Source organism: Equus asinus, chromosome 16 (assembly GCF_041296235.1).
Source record: "Equus asinus isolate D_3611 breed Donkey chromosome 16, EquAss-T2T_v2, whole genome shotgun sequence".
NCBI lineage: Eukaryota > Metazoa > Chordata > Mammalia > Perissodactyla > Equidae > Equus > Equus asinus.
In genome coordinates, this window is record NC_091805.1 from 42,880,704 (window position 1) to 42,897,817 (window position 17,114).

Below are 17,114 nucleotides of genomic sequence, written 5' to 3' on the forward strand. Positions count from 1 at the left end.
CATCCTCTGCTTCCTGTGCACTGGGCTCTCAGGAAGCGCAGGTGGGCATATGGCCGGGATGGACCCTGCCACCTCCAAGAGAGCCCTCTCCTGTCCTGCCCTGGCCTCCAGCTCGGCCCTCATGGCTGCAGAAACTGGAATGAGGGTGAGGCAGGCACACGTGCATGTTGTAGGGGTGGTAATCCAGTCAGGCAAGAAAGAAGGTGGAAATGATCAGTGTCTGTCAAAAATTTTATTTTATTTTTTCATTTCACACAGAATGATGTTAAAATAAATCCTCAGTAATATATATTTATATACTTATTTACTTGTGTTGATATTTACAAAAGACCGTGGAGCTCTATGGAGTCTATGTACATCCATGATCAGGTGGACAGGCAACGTTCATTGAGGCACGTATGTACACATATATGTATAACCTATGTACAAATATCAGACCCTACTGACACAGGAACTCTCAGCTGCAGAAGTGCTGGGCGGGGCAGTGTTGGTGGGGCTGAAAGCTTCCAGAATATGTCAGCAAGAATGATAATATCTATACATCCTGTGCAATGCAGTTACAGCTGGTGTCTAAATTTTCATGAAGCAAACAAATAGTTAAAGGACTCCCAACTCCCATGAGTCTTCCCCACAAGTTCTGCTCCGCCTTTGGCTCCCATTGGTCCCCAGCCTCTTATCACCATGGAGACCCGAGTTCCCTTTTGGCATCATCCTTACGAAGCTTTACCATCAGCCTTGGAGTTCCTTCTGCTATTGATCCCAGGGAGGCTTATTTATCTGCCTCTCCTCTTTGAGTTTTCAGGAATTATTAGAGACAGGACACGGGAGGGCAGCTGCGGAATCATGCACGAGCAGCAAGGAAGCCAGTGCACACCCTAATTAGAGTCTGTGCTGCATGGCCCTAAGGGAGTGGCTATTTCCACATTTTATATATATATATATATGTGTAATATATAAAATCTCCAGAGACAGTCTATATAAGCACAGAAGCACACAGGTCTAGAAAAGGAAACAGCATCCTGCACTCGCGGTCTGTACAGCTGCATCCCTGATGAAAACTAGAGAATCCTCCTTGATTGCTGGCACCATGAATCCTGACTGTTCCAAGATTACCCTTAGTGGAGAGAGGGGTGCAGGGATGCAGAAACCCAGGCAGAGGCCAATTTGGCCAGGGCATTGTTTGCTCAGCAGGCTGGAGCTCGATCATGGGACTTTCCAGCTTCCTGGGGCCCTTCAAATGAAGGAATCATCCAAGCACGACAACAAAAGGAAACTGGGTCGCTGGCTCCCATGTGAAGGCAGAACTGGGGCAGGCACGGAGCATGTTCAGACCCTCCGGAGCTGACGCTTACCCTTGCCAAAGCCAGCCAGGCCACCCCCCTTGCTTTGCTCTCCCACTTCCTTGCCTGTGGCTGCCTGCCCCTTTCCAGCCCTACCTGGCAGTTCGATGTCCTTCCCTGCGCTTCACAAGCTAAAAAGGTAGTCGTGACAGCAGCTGACCTGGAAATTGTTTGGTAGGAAAGTGAGTCCCTGAATATTCTCTTCCTCCCAGCTCCTCCTCTCGCTTTCTCTAGCAGCCCAGAGTGTTTATGCGCTCATAACAACAAGGCAGTCAGTGTCTCGGGAATCATTTCCAAGGAGAAGCAGGGCTTAGAGGCCTCTCACAAAGACCGAAAAGAGACACTGGACTGAGTCCTCTGGGTAGCTCCCGAAGGTCCTACCCCACAGTCACACCTACACTGCCCTCAGTTATCTGGATGTTGCAGCAGCTGTCCACATTATTATGTAATCACACCTGCCCTGTGCATCGTCAGTGGAATGATTCAGGGAGTTCTCAGCTGCAAGCTCATCTGGAGCATGTCTGACTATTTTAGGAGTGCAGAGGAGCACAGAAAGTTACATCCATTTCCACGCTGAGGTTCATGCAGTGTAAGAAGTGGCCATTCAGACAGACTGCCTCAATGGCCCCAGTTCACCAGCTGGTCATGCTAAGGCTGGGTTATGGGCTTCTACTATCTGACCACGGCCAGCTTGGCCAGATGGGAGGAGTGTTGGGAGATGGAAGGCACCCCTGTACCACCTCAATTGCCCCAGATACCAGTGAGGAATCCCTCCTGCCCCCATCCAGGTAGAGTGCAGACAGTCATGCAGGAGGTGAGGCTGAAACTATCTCTCATGGGTCTAACACATTGCCAGGTAAGATGGAGAATGAGAGCATGGCTCAGCTCGGACCCAGCTGTTTCTCCAAAGAGGCAACTGAATTATAGCTGCTCTGCTGCCCACATCTGCAACCTAGATCTGCTCAGAACAACAGGATGGGTTTGTTAGTTCCATGGGTTGTCACACATCTCACCGTCCATGGGGCAGAGATGTTCTTTAGTTCTTCATTAAAAATGTTACTTTCAGATCTCATGAATTCAAGGCTAGGGCACCACTGATGACAAAGACAATGCTAAACAGATCAGTCCTTTGCCAGGTCTTGGAGCTTTCCACCCCCCCCCCCCCCCCAGAGCTACAAAGTTTGGCATAACTTTTCCGGTCCTCAGCGATGAGGTTACAGCCAACCAGGGCAGACAGAACAAAGAAGAAAGCACCTGCCCTTAGATCAGACTTTCCTTTTATCCCTGAGTCAGGCAGCCACCTGGGAGGGAAGGGAAAGATCTGGCGCCTGATCTTTTGTTATAAAAGAACTGCCTTCTAGAGAGGCCCCTCCACAACAGAAAAAGAGCAGAACTGGAGAAGTGGTAAGAATGCAAAGGAAGGCCATTTTAAAAATTCAAATAAATGCAGTTTATTTCCTGGACTGCCAAATTTACTCCACATTAGTGAAGCTCAAAGGATCGGTCACTGCATAATTGTATAATTTTTGAAACAATGGTATACGTATACACATATACTATACATCTATATACACAGACATATGTATATATGGAAAACCTCTGTAACTAAGGACCAATGAACCAAAACCTTGATTAATGAGAATTATGTTTTCTTACTATACTTTCAGTAGAAAGAGGCAAGGGCATTATCTGATACACCAGGATGTGCCCAAATGGCCACCTTCCCGGTATGTCTTGCAAGCCGCGTACATTCAGCTTATCTCTTTGGTCTTCCCCATCTACACTTCCGTACAGTGAACACTGAGGTTTAGAATGTTGACCCTGAGCATTGCAAGGTCTTCTGTCATCTTCAAACACTCTACTTACAAAGGCAGGAAAGTTTATACTAACCTACTTAAGAAATAATTTTTTTCAATAACAAAGGTTGGACCAAAACATGTTTTTCCCATTCCCACTCAAATAACTAGAATTGTAAAGCAATCAGGATGCTCTCTTCCCTGAGGATTTCCCCGTCAGTTAACAGGTTTTGCTGTACACATGTGTACAGAGCAAGGTAGACTGGAAAGGAATGAAATGGGACCCTGGGTGCCAGCCTTCCCTGATTGTCCAGTCTGAATATTTAATCTCACAGATTTTTCCAGGAAAGGGGACTCTTCTGAAGCCCCTGGTTATGTGTGCAAATATTTGTGCAACTGCACACCGTAGTGGGTGGTAGGCTCTTTATGTCATTAATGTCATGCCCTAACCACCCAACTGTCTATCCCTGTAGACCTCTACCCACAATAACTTGCTTCCCTCCATAGCTCTCATGCAGTCCCTTTGGTTAAGCAAGTCAGCTTATTTTGAAGGACAGCTGGAGGGCAAGTCCCCAAATCTGCCCAGGCTACTGATCCCAGGTGCAAACCTCCAGGCCACATTCCCCCAGCATCCATCTCCCTGGGGAGAGGAGGAATGGAAACAAATGGATCAAGTAATGGCTTTTAGTGCATGGAAATGATCTTCTGTAATGGCTCAGGATGCTTTATTCTTATCTATTGGTAAGCGCTTTCCTGCAGGCTTCCATTACACCCTGCCAGAGTGACCGAAAAGTCAACGAGATGGGCTGGCATGAGGTCACTCAAACTCAAGATTTCAGTGCCTAGAGGTTGCAAGAGAATGCTGTGAGAGGAGACAAAAAGAGGGAGGTGGGAGGGAGAGAGGGACAGAGATGCAGAAAGAGACAGAGAGATGCACGGGGTTGGGGGGAGGGGGAAGAATGACAAAGAAAGCTTTCTCATGGACCTTCTTGTGCATCCATGGCACCTCTGCATATGTTTACATTCCAAAAGAGGGTCAGAGCCTCAGAGGACAGGAGTCATGAGAACACTGAGAAGAAAGGGGAACTACAGAGAGGGTGAACTAATGCCCAGAAGCCAAGGGCATTATCTGATAATCCAAGTACTATCACTTTTCAGTCCTGAGAACAAGAATTTGAAGTAGCTATTGCTAAAGAAAACAGTCACTATTTATTTTATTGCACTTTTCCTCTTTGAAAATATTCAGACAAACTATGAGAAATGGAGCTGAGCTTTGGTGGGAAAGGAAGCAGATAGAAGGGAAAAGTGAACCAGATTAATTTGAGGAAGAGACCCATCTCAGTTTGCAGGGGATCCCTCACCTCCACTCCACTTACCGATTTGATGGGGGAAAAGGGCTGATCTCCACAAGGCCCAAGTCTGAGGCTACGGATTATGGTCACAATAGCCATTGAGACACCTCCCTGCTAGCTGGCTCAGGTGGCTAACGATGTTAATGAGGGTAAGGTCATGAGTTCAAACCTGGCAACGGACACTTTGCCAAAGCTGAGGGAACCTCCACTGTGTAGCCAAGGAGTACCCTAGACATTACAGTCTACATGGACCTGTCGTCTCAGACCAGCAGCCATCACCCAGATGGATGCTGTTAGGACAATGACCCAGGGGAGCCAGAGCTGGAGCAGGGCTCACCATCCCCACTCCTGGGTAAACAATTCAAAGCACTGTGCTCCTCCTGCCTGCCGTAGGGGTTATGATGCCACCTTCAAGTGCAATTTGCAAACTGTCCTACAGTTTCCTTTGGGGGAAGTCAGCCTCCACCTCTCTTCTCCACTACTGTGAGCAGTGTTGAACTCCCAGCCTGAGAACCTTCAGAGGGCACTCTCCTTTCTCAACATGGGTTGGCACTTTATGGCTGACCACAAGGAAGTAATTTGGCCAAAGACCTCACTACAATGGAGTGAGAGATCCAGAGAGAGCAGCTAGGACAAGCTAGTCCTGCAGCCCTCCCAACGTGGGGCAGCCACACGAGCACCCAGGCTGGGGGCCTTAGCCAACAATGCTTACTTTCATGGGAGCCCTTTCCACAGTAGGCCAACGGAGTCTGGAGGCACACTCCCTTAGGGCCCTTTTTAAAAGGCTGACCTCCTGGTGACATGCCTACCCCATCCTCAGGAGCCCAGCTGAGAGGGACAGAAGGAAGCAGAGAGGAAGGAAGAGAGTATGTCCAACATCACATAAGTTTCAGGAAGCACAGAGCCTTAATTATGCCCTTAATTAAATTTTGGCTCCTGAAAAGTTTACTCTGAAATTTGACCAACGTAGTTACCCTCTCATCGTGACAACCTCCCTACCTTTCCTGGACCTCTTTCTCTTCAGCTGCCTGAAAACTCCAAGTTTCTTGAAAGTTTGAGCCCATGGAGGCACCTGCTGAAGCTGAAGGGAAAACTGGTATCTTGACTTGGAAACACTCAAAAGGCCCAGCATGCTGTACTAAATGCACAAGTTTGGACCCACGCGTCCATTCTCTGCTGTTGTTGCTTCCTTGGTGGAGATCGAAAGCTGTGACCATCATTGGGAGGGAAGGGTGCGACACATCTGGGACAGCAGCAGGAGTAGAGGCCATGATGCCTGACCTTATGCCTGACTTCAACTCCCAACTTCCACTTGAGGTGAAGCTTTTGCCAAAACACACCCAGCTCTCAGCTAGTCTTACAAGCGGGAAGAACCAGCTCCATGGATAATCTCAAACAGTGGGCAATCTTACCAAGCATTTAAATCTGGCCTTAGAATATAGGATAAAAACCAGGCCCTCTAAAAAACTGTAGTTTGCTTGCGTAGCATTAGGTTTAGGTCCTTAATCACGTTTCACTTGAGCTGAATTGGTGTGCATTTCCTCAAGGCGCAGTTGGATGGGAGGCAGGGCATCCAGGTGGAACCCCATCAGAGTATGCCAAGATTGAACACCCATAGAGGGGACTCAAGAGTTGACCGCACTGGGCTAATGCCCAAGAGCAAGTGAGATGCCACAAGCAAGTAAAGGTGGCTCATCTTAAGAGACAAATCTATATATGGTCTTGACTTTCTGACCTACCCCTGACAAAGCCCCTGGGGATGGAGGGGCAATAAGTTCTGTGGACTGAGAGAATGTTTGGGGCATCTTCACTCTGGTTCTGGGCCCAGGACCCTGCAGTTTCTTGAGCCACCATTGCTGTCAAGAGAATGGGGCTGAATCCAGAGATCCCAGGGGTTGGGAGCAGGGAGCCTGGGCTATCAGGTTGTCTGTGCAGACTTGCTTTGAAGGAAAGGGCAGGGCAAGGAGGTGTATATTACCAGGCCTCCAGCCATCCCAGGTCTTTGCACACTCTGCACCCGGGTTTCTGGTGGGAAGAAGGTAAATAGGTAGAAACCCCATAAGATTCCTAGTCTTAATCAGAGACCTGCTCAGCAATGGTGGCCCATCTTTCTGCTTTAAACTTTGAGGGTTACTTCTCTGAAATCTGGGGATGAGTGAGAGAGAAAAGAGTTGGAGGAAGAGACTTCTTGAAGGATAATGAGGGGTATAGACGCAGGCTAGGGAAGGGTGATTAAGTCTGATCTTTTGTTTGTGCCTATTAATTTATAGCTTTGGGGCAGAGCAATGGATCTGTGTATATGTATGCATTTCATGTGTATTAAGTGTGTATATTCTTGGGTGTGTGTTCTGTATTTTGTGTGCCTCATAAGAGTGAATGCACTGTGTATATAAACTGAGTTTGTGTGTATTTTGTGTGAAGAAACAATAGGAAAGTATCCTTTGTGTATTTTTGTATGCATACCCATTGTGTTCATGTAGTTTTCATGCATTTTGCATCTGATTGCAGGTTGTATCTTTGTACACGGTGAATGTAGGCCTTTTCTGTACGTTCTGTATTGGTAAGTACAGTTGATGTCTGTGCTAAATGTGCATATTTTGGATTTAGGTATAACCAGATATCTTCGGTGTATGCCCTATTTATTAATTTGGTATCTGTGTATTTTGCATATGTGCTGCATGTTCTGTATTTGCATATGGCAACAGTGTAATCTGTCTTTTTTGTGATGGGCGTGCAGGCATGTGTGCCTGTGTGTGTGAAGATTTTATAGTCCCCGGTCAAGGACACTGGGATAAAATATCTACCCCCTGACCCAGGCCTTAGGTATGGGTGGTTTTACCATCTCTTTTCCCAAGGCCTGTGTCCCTCCCACCCCATGTCTTGGAAATTCAGCACCATCTGCCATGAAGAAGAGGAGGAGAAGCACAGAGGCTTTGTGCTGGGCATGGGGAGCCCTGCAGATACCTGGGGATGTGGGTGACCAAGAACTAATGAGCACCCTGGGCCTAGCACCCTGAGCTGGTGCCCCACCCCCCAAGGTAACTGCAGGTGCTAAATAGCCAACAGTGAGGCTAGGCCTGGAGCCACAACTGGGCAGCCTGACCACACAACTCACTGTGTTTGGGAAATTTAAGCCATTATGTTGAAAGGCAAAGAAGCCCAGTCTGTGAGGCAAAAGCTTCCCCCCATTTAAGCCATTCCCAGGCCAGCCTGAAGCCCACCTTTAGGCTACGCAGGGCTCATTCACTCTCAACCTGTTCTGGGGGTGGGAACGATTCTAGACCCATCCTTTGGTTTGTTAAGCAGCTCTGGTGGCCAGTTTAACGGGGAGAGAGTTTGAGCCTGGCAATCAAAATGATGCCTGTGGCTCACCTAGGGACGCCATCCCTTGGTCCTGGACTTTAGAAGTTTCCACATAGAGGAGGCTCCCTTTAAGTCCAGACCTGTGGAATTGGGTCCCCAGAAGCCTTCCTCCTTGGTATCCTTGGTTTCAAAGCAGGCAATCCATTCTGGCTCTTTAGGGAAAGGTTCATGAAAGTGACTGGTGCAGAGCCATATGACAATAAAAACCAAAGTTGGGGGGAAAGATGCGAATGGAGATGATTAACACGATGGACTGTAGAGAGGAGGCCTGGGGTGGGTCTGACCCAGGACAGCTGGAGCTGTGAGGGCCAGAGGGCCCTTGTGCACTCAGTAAGACAAGCTTCAGCTGTGGGAAACTGAAGCTGCAGCACATGGAGGGCAGAGAGACAATTCTAACGTCTAAGAATCCATGAAGACCGGAGTGTCTGAGGCAATGGTAGCAAACCCAGGCCCAGTGGGGTTACCAATGAGATAAATTAACCCATCAGGCCTCTTAGACAACCAACCCACCAAGGAGTGGATTTGCTCCTGACCTGAACTCCAGAGAATGAATATATATGTGTGTGTGTGTGCATATATACATATACGCACACATGTGTGTATATGTATTTATACATATACTCTAGTGCACATAGTCAAACACATGCATAAATTGCCCTGTGTCAAAAATATTGCATAAGCTTATACAAGGTTCAAATGCAATTTTTTCTATAGCTAACTAGGTAGAGGAACTCGTGAAAGAGATACTCGATATATATTATGTACACTGGATCCACAGATCCACCTGTCCTCAGGGCCAGAGGCCCTGGTCAGCTGTACAGTCATGCCCATGACTAGGTTAATTCCTAAGGTGCAGTCATGTGAGGTGTTCAGACGCTGCCTTCCCTGCTCACTCTCCTGGCTTTGCAGAGGTCTGTGCCCCCATTTGGAAGAACAGGAAAGGGCTGGGCTAGGGGGCCAGAAGTTTTGGTTCCCCATTCCAAATAGTCTATTTTTTCTCCTGATTGAGGGCTTTTGTCTTCCGATGGGGGAAAAGAAACCCTAGTTCAATGCCTTTCCTAGGCTATTAATACTCTAAATATGAATACTGTGTAGGCTACTAAGAAAAGAGGTTATCTCCTGTGTTTTAAATATTGAGATTCATGCAACAAACACCCATGCATCTCTATCACATCACGGGAAAATTTCACTGCAGTGTCAGTGTAGCTGGGCCACAGCATAGGAAAGTAGATGTCTGCAAACTCCAGTGTAACAAAGAAATAAGATGTGTTTTGGTGACCTTGAAGTCTGCAAAAATGGTGAGATCTGAAGCTGAGAGGTCCCTTGTTTTGTGAGCTTCGTCCCGTAGGCCTAAGGGAGCGAATGTGAAACTTGACAATTCACATTTGGTCATACTAACTGTCCCTCCCCGGGCTTCCCTCACATCGACACTGCAGAGAAAAAACCAAATGCAGCATTTTCCGTTATGAAACAGAAGCCTTCGGAGCATCTACTTGGCAACTGCAATTCACAAACCCTAGCCTGTGACACAGAAAGTGATTCCAACACACAGGACTGTGTGTTCTTTTCAATGCAAAAAATGGGAATGACCTTTTGAATAATTACCAGAGCTTTAAAGCTAAGCCACCATGGTTTTCCTCTGTTAAGGGGGAGGTGGACTCAAATGGGGTCGGGGGTGGGAGGGTAGGGGGTGCATCTCCCAGATGCTGTGTGCATTTACTGAGGAAGGGAAGGTGGCACGGATGTGGTGGGTTATGTATTTGATATGAGGTGGTCTCAATGCATCTTTCTGAAATCCTGGCTCCATAGGTGACTCCCATCTTTGGAAACCCCTAAGCCAGTGACAAAGATTTGCATGAAAGCCATGGATAGATATTCTGTGTTCTAAATCAAAAATCAAAAGATCAAAAGTCACTTGCACAACTATTGCTTTCCATGCAGAACCAGATACACACTGTAGAACACACTGACTACAATGCAGGCTATTATGCAATATCTGCATTAGTTCCATTGAGCTGGGGGTATGTTATTAGGTTTCAATCAGACATCAGTTAACATTTTGGTAATATTCACATAGTTTGTATTAGCCAAGGTGCAGTTGGCTGTTTTCAAGTTTTCCTCTCTAAAGTCCTCGTTACTGTTGTTTACCCCCTCCTGGATCTCCATGTAATCAGACTTACTAATGGTAGAGGCACTTCTACTTTTCTTTAGGTCGGGGGAGGATGGGATCTTTGGACAGCTCGTCACTTGCAAGTACTGGGCCTGTTCCTCTCCCTCTGTCTCCCGGTGGTAGAAGTAGTTGAAATTGGACACTATGACGGGGACCGGTAAGGCGATAGTTAAGACACCTGCAATTGCACATAGGGAGCCAACGATCTTTCCCCCAATGGTAGTCGGAACCATGTCTCCATAGCCTACAGTTGTCATGGAGACGACTGCCCACCAGAAGGCATCTGGGATGCTGGGGAACTGGGAATCTCGCTCATCGGCCTCTGCGAAATAGACAGCACTAGAGAAAAGGATGACCCCGATGAAGAGGAAGAAGATCAGGAGGCCCAATTCTCTCATGCTGGCTTTGAGGGTCTGACCTAGAATCTGGAGACCTTTGGAGTGTCTGGACAACTTGAAAATCCTAAAGACTCTTACCAAGCGGATGACACGGAGGATGGCCAGCGACATGGCCTGCTGGCCCTGCTGGGCATCCTCTGGCTTCTCAGCCAGCTCTGTCCCCAGGGTGATGAAGTAGGGGATGATGGCCACAATGTCAATGATGTTCATGATGTTGGTGAAGAAGCCGGCTTTGCTGGGACAGGCAAAGAACCTCACCAAGAATTCAAAGGAGAACCAGATGATGCAGAGGGTCTCTACAATGAAGAAGGGGTCAGTGAAAGATGTTGACTGCTGGTACCCAATGGTGCTGTTGGAATAAGTGTGGAAGGTCACTCCACCACCGTGCATGTCTTCATTCTCATCCCGGAATATAGGCAACGTCTCCAGGCAGAAGCTGACGATTGAGATCAAGATCACCATGACAGAGACAATAGCTATAATCCTGGCAGGCCCTGAGCTCTCTGGGTATTCAAAGAGAAGCCACACCTGTCTCTGAAACTCATTTTCGGGCAGAGGCCGCTCTTCCTCTTTGATGTAGCCTTCATCTTCCCGAAACATCTCCATCGCTTCTTCTCCCAGCTCATAAAACCGAATTTCTTCAGAGAATATATCTAAGGGCACGTTCACAGGTCGCCTCAGCCGGCCCCCAGACTGGTAGTAGTACAAAATGGCATCGAAGCTAGGGCGGTTCCGATCGAAAAAGTACTCATTCCGGAGGGGGTCAAAGTACCTCATCCGCTTCTTTGGGTCCCCTAAGAGGGTCTCTGGAAACTGGGCTAAAGTCTTTAGCTGGGTCTCAAACCGCAGCCCTGAGATGTTGATCACCACCCTCTCACAGCACTCGTGGTCTGCCTCTGGGTCATAGGTGTCCTGCGGGTGCCCAGGGAGGGCGGCAGCCTCATCCGCTGGGTCTCCGGTGGCCACTGTCATAATTGGGACTGAGAGAAGCGCCTCACGCTAGGCCTTCCAGCTGCCAGGCGGCAGGGAGCTCAGGGTGCTGCTTAGGGCCCCAGAAAGCACAGAAGCATTGGCCTGCGCTCCTGCAGGAGAGCCCCGAGGGCTCTCTGAGAGCCAGAGAGACAGCCTCGCTTGGCTGAAAGACAGAGGCAGTTAAGGACATGAGACCACTTGGCATTGGCAGCCTGACCTGGATTGCCATTTCTTGTCTCCCATCTCTCAGCTGAGTTCAGAAACATCACCACCACCACCAACAAAAAACAAAATTTACTTTCACCTCATAACCTGGCTGGGGATCAGAGGGGAGCAGGTGACAGTTTCTCAAGAAAGCTCTGGAATTGCCCTGCACTGGGGGAAGGTGTCTGGTACAGGCCCCCCCTCTGTACCACACAGGCCTCATGGAGCATAACCCCATACTAGAGGCTGGAAGAGAGCCCTCCCCCGGGCACTGAACTAATGTCTTGCAGATACCCGCACCCTGGGAGGCATTCATAGTGGCGCATATTGGGCCTGGGTCTCCCTCACTGCACCCACCCCATGACTCTACACATGGCTGTTATTAAATAATAGATTTATTTACCTGGCAAAGCAGGAATCTGAAGCTCTCTTCCTTGCAGAGCTGATCAGATGCTGCGGGAATCCTAGATACACAAACAGGCTGCCTGACTCCCCATCACGTCTTCTCACTTGAGCTAGAAATAATGGTGAGTCATTCTGGGCAGGAGGGCAGGCTCCGGGTCCCGGAGGCGAGCTCCAGGGCTGGGCTGGGCTGGAGGGGCAGCGGCGTGCCTGGCCAGGGGCACACAGGACTCGAGGACGGATGAGCTTGGGTCTGGAGACTTTGGAAGGAAGAAGGCAAGATGCAAAGCTCAGCAAAAGCCAGAGTCCTCCTGGCTGTCCTCAGGAGGAGCGACGTTGCCTGGAAAAAACAGCAGCAGCAAGGTGGAACCAGGGCTTTCGGGCAGCTGGTGCCAAGAGTTAAGAGGGCTCTGGAACTTCCCTTCCAGGCCCATCTTCCATTCTAGTGTCACACCTAAGAACCACCCCTCAGCCTCCCAGCCTCCTCTGGGCAGGTTTCCATCAGCTGAAAGCATTTTCTCCCAGGAAACAAGCCTTCAGGCTTGGCTGGGCCTGTCTCCTCCAGAGCCAGATACCCAACCGTCAGTCCTCAGCAGCCATCAGGAGGGACTCTGGGCAAAGTCCTCCCACCCCCAGGTCAGGGTGCAGGTCTCCCAAGGGGAGGGCTTCCTGCACTGCAGCCTGGCTACAAGCTCTGACCCGGCAGGGTCCTGAAGGAGGAAGGCAACCTCCCCATCTCCCCAGCACACATTCCTCCAGAGCTCATGTAGGGAGACTGCTCACACAGAAAGGTCGACTCTACAAAAGCTGGCTGGCTTGGCCCCAGGACTTACTCTCCCTCGGGGATCCCTAGGCTGCAGGCTTCCCTCTGAGTGGGGTGGCATTTGAACTGGGCAGTCGCTCGACCCCCGATTTCTCCCCAAGAGAAAATTCCTCACATCTCCTCTGCAGGGAGCGCAGAACGAACGCTCAGCCAGCCTGGCTACAAGGCGGCTTGGCAGCAGCGAGAGGGGGAGCCTGGAGAAAGCCGGCTTCCGGGCTGGCCCCCTGCCGGCCCAATCCCGCCAGCCCCAGGGCGGGGAGGGGTCTGGGCCCTCTCCCCATCTTCCCGGGCTCCGGCTGGGATTCCGGCGGGCGCGCTCCGTGCTCGGCTCGGCGCCGGCGGACCAGACCCATCAGCTGGCCGCAGCCGCGAGCGCCACCTTAACCCGCTCCTGCCCGGTCCAGTGGGGTTTCGCTGCGGGCCAGAGCGCAGCCCAGGTCTTTTGCCCCTAGGGTCCAGCCGAGGGACCACCGAAGCTCCATCTCCACCCGGAAACACTGGAGCCTGAACTCTTGGGGTGGGGAGTAGGCTGCTGCCCCAGATCTCAGCTTTCTCCTAAGCGCGGGGGCTCCCTGGCAGCCCACGGCCCCAGGGAAGCGGAAAAGCCCCTCTCTGCCGCAAAGCCGTGTTTATTCCCAGTCGGAGACGGGAAGGCAGCCCGGCCGTCCCAAGTGATTCGGGTCCTACCAACCGGTGCGATTTACCAGACATGGTTATGCTGTCAGCTGCACTTCCCATCACCAGCCAGCTCCTCTCTGCGCCCTCCGCCCCGCGCCACGCACAGCACAGAGGGTCCCTGAGCCCATTCGTGCCCTCGTCTTCGACAGAGCGCCAGCCCCCCCTCGCCCTCCCAGGTCCAGCCAGGCAGCCGTGGTCCGCACAGGCTCGCCCGCTCCGGACTCAGCTCGAGCCCGCCGCGCTGCAGGCTGCGCCGCCGGGTGCCCCGCAGCCCCTGTGGGCGCCGGAGCAGGGAAAGCAGCACGCGCAGCTGAACGCCCCGACACCGATTTACCCTTCCTGATGGGCACCCGCAGCCTCCATGTTTCTGGGCGACCGCAAGCGGTGGCGGGGTGCGGGCGGCCAGCCGGGAGCCCGCTCTGCAGTCCCGCGGGCGGCGCGTACCGAGCGCCCGGCCGCCGCCCGCAGCCGCACCGCGCCACGCAGCGCCGCACCTGGCCCGGCAGCGAACTCGAATTAAAGGGGCCGGCGGGGACCAGAGCCGGCGAGGCTCGCCGCGCCGCCACCACCGAGCTGGCCTCTTAGTTGGGCCCCTGGGCCTCGGCCCCCTACCCACGAGGAAAACACCCCGTTCTTTGGCAGGGCCCAGCTTACGTTTAACCAGAACTTCGTGGAGAGCTCAGCTGGGTGCTGCCGGGGCTGGGGAACGAGGGGCAGAAGTTGAGGATCAGTCATGACAGGCTCCTGCCAACATAAGGTACTAGGCAAGGAGGAAACAATCAATAGCAGGTATCCTAGGCCCGAGGAGAGATCCAGCCCTAAGGGAGATGTGTTGTCATTACTATGATGCTGCCAGACAGAATCTGCAGACCCCCTCCTGGCCCTCTCGCGCAGCCTCGCTCCCTCCTCCAGCTCTCTCTCCTCATCTCCCTCTTACCCAGCCAAAGCTTTGGCTTCGCAGGGGAATGCAGCAGGTGTGGGCCGCCGTGTGGCAGAAACTCGCTGCTGTATTCGCCCCCACCAGGAGGAGCCACAGGAACAAGCAGAACTGCCGGACCGGCCCTCTCTCTCGCCTCCCTGCCCCCATGGCCCAGGCTGGAAAGGCTAGGGGACGTGCAGCTGCCCTAGCAAGGCCCAGCTACCTGCAAAACGGGCCCCCTCACAGCCCTTACAAAGCCAGCTGGCCCAGGGGCTCTGAAACTGGGAGTGCAGCTCATGGCACCCTGGGGTGGGCAGAGCAGGATGACCTTTGCTTCTGGAAGAATGTGTGTGGGACGCCCAGCCGGCCCTCTGCTCAGATGGTGGATCTGAGAGGGTCCAGGGTGCTCTTGGACGGTTCCAAACAGTGGTTCCTTGAGGCTAGACTGCAGCAGACAGGAGCCCTGGATGCAGAGGGTCTCCAGTCCTGGGGAGACTCCTGCTGGGCCCTTCTTGTCAGACAACACTCCTCTCCAGGCCTGTGGCTTGTGATGGAAGCTCTCAGAGCCCACAAGGTCCAGCTCTGCGGGATTCCGGCATTTCATCAGGGTAGTCTACCAGGTAGGGTTTAAGACTAGGGGCCCACCCAGAGCTTCAGGGGGTGGTCTGGGAGGGCGGTGACCTCAGTGAGCTCTGGGTATAAGGCAGGACTAGTTTGGTTCAGGGCCCCTAAAAGCTGGGCCATCAATGTCCCAGTCTGAGTATGGCCTGGAGGTTTTGGAGCCAGCTGGCCTAGACTTAAATCTCTGGTAGGTACGAGGCAGTTAATTCATGTCTCTGAAACTTAGTGTCCTCATCTGCAAAATGGGGACACTTCACGGGCTGTTGTGAGGGTTATTTATGTAAAGGATTTAGCCCCCAGCAGACACTCCACAAATGACAGTTTCTCCACTCTGCTTCCCTATGAAACTCTGATCCTAATGCCCAGCCTCCCGCTCAGCTGTTGACTGTTTCTCTAAGTGCCCAGTCACCAGGTTTTGTTGCCCTCTTCCCTCTGCTCCCCGGTTTGCCCCGCCCCACCCCTCACTTTCCCCAAGGTCTCAGCCATTCCCACCTCCATTGCCAAGCTGTTCTCTAGAACCCTTCTTCACATGCCTTCTGGAGCCTCTGCTGACCACGCTGCAGGGCTGTTTCTCCTTCTTGCCACATCGGGTCCTCATGTCAATTAAAGCACAACAGGCTCATCCATTTGATTGGGTCTATACATTTTATTCGCCCTCCTTTTTAAAAATGAAAGCCATGGACAGAGGAAAGCTCTTGAGGGAGAATTAATAATCATGCTAATTGGTGACATGTGCTTACCATGTGTCAGACACCATGCTCAGCACTTCTAGCCCAGCGGGGCGTTTAATCCTCACAGCTCTAAGAGATCGTTTCTACCTCAGTATCATTTCATGGAAAAGGAAACTGAGGCAGAGAGAGGTGAAGCCACTGGGTAGCTCTGGGACATGAGGCAGGCTTTTGTGACTCTAGGACACACACCCTTAGCCCCTACCCCACCCTGCTCGGGTAGAAGAGCGGCTCTTGACTTTCATTTCTCTCTTTAGGATCATCCTCTGACCCCTGTTCCACCTCCTGACTGGCCTCAGGGGTATGTCGTCCTGCCTTTAATACCTGATCCAAGTGTGAACGACAGCCAAAAGAAATTAGCTAAAGAGGGGGGCCAGCCCTGTGGTGTAGCAGTTAAGTTCAGCGTGCTCCACTTTGGTAGCTGGGGTTAGTGGGTTTAGATCCCAGGAGTAGACCGACACCACCCATTAGCCATGCTGTGGCGGAAGATTGGCACAGATGTTAGCTCAGGGCTAATCTTCCACAAGCAAAAAAAAAAAAAAAAATTAGCGAAAGAAAGAAAAATAAGAAACATAGCAGTTTGTTCAAGGGCACAGGGTGTGGCTCTGGCCCTGGAAGGTGACTGCTGGTTTGGCAGTGCTGTGTGAGAAGAGATCGTGGGCCCAATTCCTAGCTCTGACACTTGCTAGCTGTGTGAACTTGAGCAAGTTATTTAAACTCTTTGAGCCTCAGTTTCCTAATTTGTTTAATGGGACAGCAAAACTGCTTCACAGGGTGGTAAGGATTAAATGAGTTACACAGAGTGGACAGCCAGCTGCTTACCCTAGGTGTTTAGTCACTGTTAGCTCACTTTCCAGCCCTATAGTGATCACTATTTCTTATTTTGGGCCGCAAAAGAAGGGCTGGAATGCCCCTTGATCCCTTCCCTGGGGCAGGTCAAACTCCCAAAGACCGCCCCCTGCCCCTTCAGTCTGGTTTCCTGCTAGGGCCATGCCTTGCCTTCAGCAGAGGGAAGGACTGGTGACTGTCACAGTGAGTGACCTGCCCCTGCCCAATGCAGGAAAGTTGTTGGTTCCTGTGGTCGTGACTACAGTCATTGGAAGGAGGAGTTTATGCGGGTGTGCCCACCCACGCTGATGCCCACCCCCACCAAGCCGCAGGAGGGAGGGTCCTTTAGTTCTTCCCACCACAACTCAGGAACACAGAAGACGACACGAGCTCCCTTCTCAGTGTCACTCCCAGAGGACCAGCTTTCCTTCCTTGTGCCACTGCCACCTCAGCTGATGCTTGCTTCTCCACCCACCCACTCACCCTCTGTCCTGTGGCCCATGGAGGCAGGGCAGGGGAG

The 17,114-nt window shown here is 51.4% G+C and overlaps 1 protein-coding gene across 4 annotated transcripts; it reads right to left on the reverse strand.

The window, feature by feature from the left end:
* Positions 1 to 220: 220 nt before the first annotated feature.
* Positions 221 to 14,641, reverse strand: KCNA2 (potassium voltage-gated channel subfamily A member 2). Of its 4 annotated transcripts, none has more exons than XM_070487012.1 (3): positions 14,436 to 14,641; positions 11,999 to 12,337; positions 221 to 11,554 (listed from the first exon to the last, which is right to left on the reverse strand). In XM_070487012.1, exon 3 carries the CDS (start codon positions 11,389 to 11,391, stop codon positions 9,892 to 9,894), a length of 1,500 nt encoding a protein of 499 aa, XP_070343113.1. In that variant the 5' UTR covers positions 11,392 to 11,554; positions 11,999 to 12,337; positions 14,436 to 14,641; the 3' UTR covers positions 221 to 9,891. The 4 variants fall into 4 exon arrangements, with proteins under 4 accessions (XP_070343113.1, XP_070343114.1, XP_014690744.1 ...); XM_070487013.1 differs by lacking the exon at positions 14,436 to 14,641 and adding an exon at positions 14,153 to 14,378; XM_014835258.3 differs by lacking the exon at positions 14,436 to 14,641 and adding an exon at positions 13,833 to 13,988.
* Between the last annotated feature and the right edge of the window lie 2,473 nt (positions 14,642 to 17,114).

What these genes read in the sequence shown, in the direction of transcription:
- KCNA2 (XM_070487012.1), bottom strand. Translation starts at nt 11,391, where the DNA reads ATGACAGTGGCCACCGGAGACCCAGCGGATGAGGCTGCCGCCCTCCCT.